This window comes from Lupinus angustifolius, chromosome LG02 (assembly GCF_001865875.1).
Source record: "Lupinus angustifolius cultivar Tanjil chromosome LG02, LupAngTanjil_v1.0, whole genome shotgun sequence".
NCBI lineage: Eukaryota > Viridiplantae > Streptophyta > Magnoliopsida > Fabales > Fabaceae > Lupinus > Lupinus angustifolius.
The window spans coordinates 10,652,047-10,656,422 of record NC_032010.1 but is presented as its reverse complement, the minus strand read 5'-3'; the positions used below and the strand labels follow the sequence as shown (position 1 = coordinate 10,656,422).

Here is a 4,376-nt window from a genome sequence, read left to right as displayed (position 1 = left end):
TTGGGTTACCTACATATATAAGATTTAAAAAAATGTTTAGATGCACCAGGGCCCATCATGCAAAATGAACTTGGATCGGTCAATTCGATCGGGTAGATCTGGAACTAAATACTTAATCGGTCTCAACCATTCATTAGGCCAGATATATCTCATAACCAGTATGAATCAGTTTGATTAAGTTGGTTTATACTTTCAACTTATTTTTAGTTATGTTTATCATTTGTTGGCTTATAGTATAAAACCCTTAATTATTTAATTAAGTTTTAATCATATTTATGCACTTTTGTTGGGATTAAAGCGTAAAACCAATGTTATTTGTAGATATTTTTAAATTATTTGTGTCATTTTATTATAGTAAAAACTTCATTATTGGTTGTTTAATTAAATACTTGTATAATGATAATATTTTTAAGTTGGAGTTATAAATTTATTAAACAATCATAGTTATTATTATGAGTATTTTAGATTTTTTAGATATTAATTAGCCAACCATTTAATCAAACCATTCATCTATTTAAAAAATGTTGGTATCAACCAACAAAGCATTTATCTTGTAGTATACAACCATATAAATTCCACAAATTCAATTTCTGATAGCAACAAATTTAATTCTGAGTGCAATACCTAGGGAAGAACTTCTCCTCACCCAATAAATATACAACAGTTAAAAGGATAATATAATTTTGAGGAAAATATATAGCCCCTTTTCCAAGCCAAAATGACCTATTTGTGAAATAAAAAATCCAAGTAAAAAACCCACACTCTCATTCATCCCTACAACCCTAAACTCCTCTCTCTCTTCAAATGGGAAGCCAACAAGCAGCAGTCTCCTTCCTCTCCAACCTCGCCCGCGTCTCCTTCGGCCTCGGCGTAGCCGGCACCGTCCTCAACTCCACCCTCTACACCGTCGACGGTGGCCAACGCGCCGTCCTCTTCGACCGTTTCCGCGGCATCCTCGACGAAACCGTCGGCGAAGGCACCCATTTCCTCATTCCATGGGTCCAAAAGCCCTACATCTTCGACATCCGCACCCGTCCCCACACCTTCTCCTCCGTCTCCGGCACCAAGGACCTCCAGATGGTCAACCTCACCCTTCGCCTCCTCTCCCGCCCCGACACCAACCGTCTCCCCACCATCGTCCAGAACCTCGGTCTCGAGTACGACGAGAAGGTCCTACCCTCCATCGGTAACGAGGTTCTTAAGGCCGTCGTCGCACAATTCAACGCCGATCAGCTCCTCACGGAGCGACCTCAGGTCTCTGCCCTCGTCCGCGAGAGCCTTGTCAAGAGAGCCAAGGACTTCAACATCGTCCTAGATGACGTGGCGATCACGCATTTGTCGTATGGAGTTGAGTTTTCTAGGGCTGTTGAGCAGAAGCAGGTGGCTCAGCAGGAGGCTGAGAGGTCCAAGTTTGTTGTGATGAAGGCCGAGCAGGAGCGAAGGGCCGCAATTATTCGAGCTGAGGGTGAGAGTGACGCTGCGAAATTGATCTCTGATGCTACCGCAGCTGCTGGGAATGGTTTGATTGAGCTTAGGAGAATTGAGGCTTCTAGAGAAGTGGCTGCCACGTTGGCCAAGTCACCCAATGTGTCTTACCTTCCTGGTGGGAAGAACTTGCTTATGGCTCTTAACCCTTCACGTTGATTCTGGTAGCTACTTTACTTTGTTTTCTCATTGTTAGAAATTCGGCTCCGGTTTTATTTCCTATTCTTAGCTTGTCATTGAACTTGATTTACTAGTTTGTTTTTGGTTACTACACACATGAGCTTGAATTGGTATTGAATATTTGTTTGTCTTACTCGTTTGAAGGGATGATAGTTCGATACCATGTTTTAAATTGTGATTTGCTTCCGTAATTGTAATTGTATTATTGTGGTTTTGGTAGTTTTTGCAACCACGTCGCAACCACAGTTGTGCACACACTGGCTGCATTTTGCTGCAATTGTCCACAATGCTAGTAACTGCAATGACAATTTAGAACCATGTTCGATATTGTATTGACTGTTATAAGTTGTTATCAATTGTTGCAATGGCAATTAAGGATTTTATTAAGTTAGTGAGTAGGGGATACAAATGCTTGATTCCATTGGTGATGGTAGTCATGTGTCTCATTAGATTGTACTAGAAGCTGTTGCATAGAAGTGAGGCTAGACACTTTGAGGCTTGAGTTGGCTAATAAGTTGTCAGTGGCTATACAATAATGTATTTGTTTATACAGGTACAAGTGAAGTTAGGGAAGAAGACAATCCTGTTACAGGAAAGTTGATGAAAATGGAATGAATTGGGGCAATTATTGTTGCAAATTTTCAAGGCATAGCTATGACAGCTGAGTTGTCTATAAACATTGAGATGCTCACACATACAGTACCATGTCTGTACCCACTTCTAAACCCAGTCACCCACACACATTTGAACCCCAGGCGATGTCTGTTTTTACTTCATTAATTTACAAGATCTTTGCAAGTTTAATTGAAGCCGCTGTCGTGTGCAGTAAAATCTATAGTTATGTGGCCAGTAGTAAAACCCTTTTTCTTTTGATATAAGAAGACACATGATGATGAAATTTATCCTAGGCTCACTGTATATTAAGCATTGTTATAAAAATGAGCCAGTTTAACCTGAAAACTGGTAAACCAGCCTTGATACCGTTCCTTATGATATGACCCTCAAACAGCTAGAAAGGGAGATGTTGCAGTCGACCTATGTCTCCCATGACTGGGTTGAATTTTAGTTTTCGTTGTTCTCATTCTCTGATTCAGTTCTGTGTTCAGCTGTTTCATCCTGGTGTTGTTATGACTGAAGCACCACACTTGGTTTCTTTCTTCTTTTCGAGTATGGGAATGTGTCCTTGGTTTTTATTATCTTGAAAGTTCCTCTTTTATTCTTTTCAATTGCACAACTTGCACCCTCCATACACCACTAGGTAGTTTCCACTTCTATAGATTTTTTTTTAAAATTCTACTTCTATTTTTATTTTTATATATAATATACCGTTTTAGCACCATAAGTGAACAGTTGTTTATTTATCATTTTTAGTCAAATTTATCTATATATAAAATAGTCATGTAATGAAATACATGTCCTCTTTGTGCTTATCATCTTCTTGTACTATTCCCTTCTTGTCTAACATACTTCTATTAAAAATTTAGCTGCAACTTTTTTAGACCAATTCTTACCCCTAAAATTTAAAAGATGTTGCTTTTAGATTTTGATTTCATGTTCCTCTTAGAACAGGAAGCAAAATTTTAAGGCCTGTTGAAGTCTTCTAATGTTCCCCAGTCTTGACTTAAAAGACTTTTGCCATTGCCAAAATTCCTGACACATTTCCTTCTTCATTTCAGGTTTAATGATATGGTGTCATGGCTTTCTTTGGAGCATTATCTTGCAGTTCTCCTTTGCTGGAAACAATTGATTTTAAATATTTTTTTAATTGTTTTAAACCTCTGTAGACCTTAGTTATCTCTTCTGAGCACAATTTCACATTGCTTTTGAAAAGAGAAATGTTAGAAATGAGTATGGACTTCTATTTTTGATGATAGATGTGTCCTTTTAGTTTCAGAATAAAAACCATAAAGCATGTGGGTTTGTGATGAATTTCAAAACTTGCTTGTGTAGTTAATGCAGGTCGTTTATCATCAAAACATGGATATGGATTGGCTACTGTGCAACTAGTTTTTTATATAGTGCATCATTGACTGTTCATTTTTCAATCATTATTAACTCTTAAATAAAATAATATAAATGAATAGTAAATAATATATTGATTGTGTATAAATTTTTTTTACATTATTAGTATGTTATGTGTATTTCTTTTATTTAAGAGAGAATGTGATAGGGTTTAAGCCTAGTAGAGAAATAATTTGGAATTTTAGGGTGAGAAAATTATTAGTCCAAAGATTTATACATAATTAGTATATTATTTATTGGAAATATTTTTTTGAAGAATCAATTATAATAAAATATAAATGGTAGATGATATAGTTACTGTATCTTTTTCTCAAACAACAAAATGGAACGAAGTTTATCGACCTTTCCCATAGTATACACCGATCCACTGTATCTAATCCTTATTATAACTTTATTATTTAGAACATTTTGGTGGTTATTTTTGTAAGATACTTTACATTTTCTATAATATTTATTGTTTTTACTCTTATTTGTCATTTATTCAATAATGAGAAGTAATAAATCTACAATATTTCATACTAGACTTAGATGGGTAAAACTCAATTGTTTTAATTTTTTTATTCAAAACTCAAGAAAATTAAGTCCTTTTATGACATGCACAATTGAATTTAAATGTGCCTTATAATAGGGAGTATATTTACTGTTCTATACTTTGTGCCACTCGATGTGCTATGAGTTTATGATTGGTC

The 4,376-nt window shown here is 36.0% G+C and overlaps 1 protein-coding gene across 1 annotated transcript; it reads left to right on the top strand.

Moving 5' to 3' along the window:
• On the top strand, positions 755–3,574 carry LOC109335585 (prohibitin-3, mitochondrial). The gene is made up of 2 exons (XM_019571728.1): positions 755–1,649; positions 3,342–3,574. Exon 1 carries the CDS (start codon positions 805–807, stop codon positions 1,642–1,644), a length of 840 nt encoding a protein of 279 aa, XP_019427273.1. The 5' UTR covers positions 755–804; the 3' UTR covers positions 1,645–1,649; positions 3,342–3,574.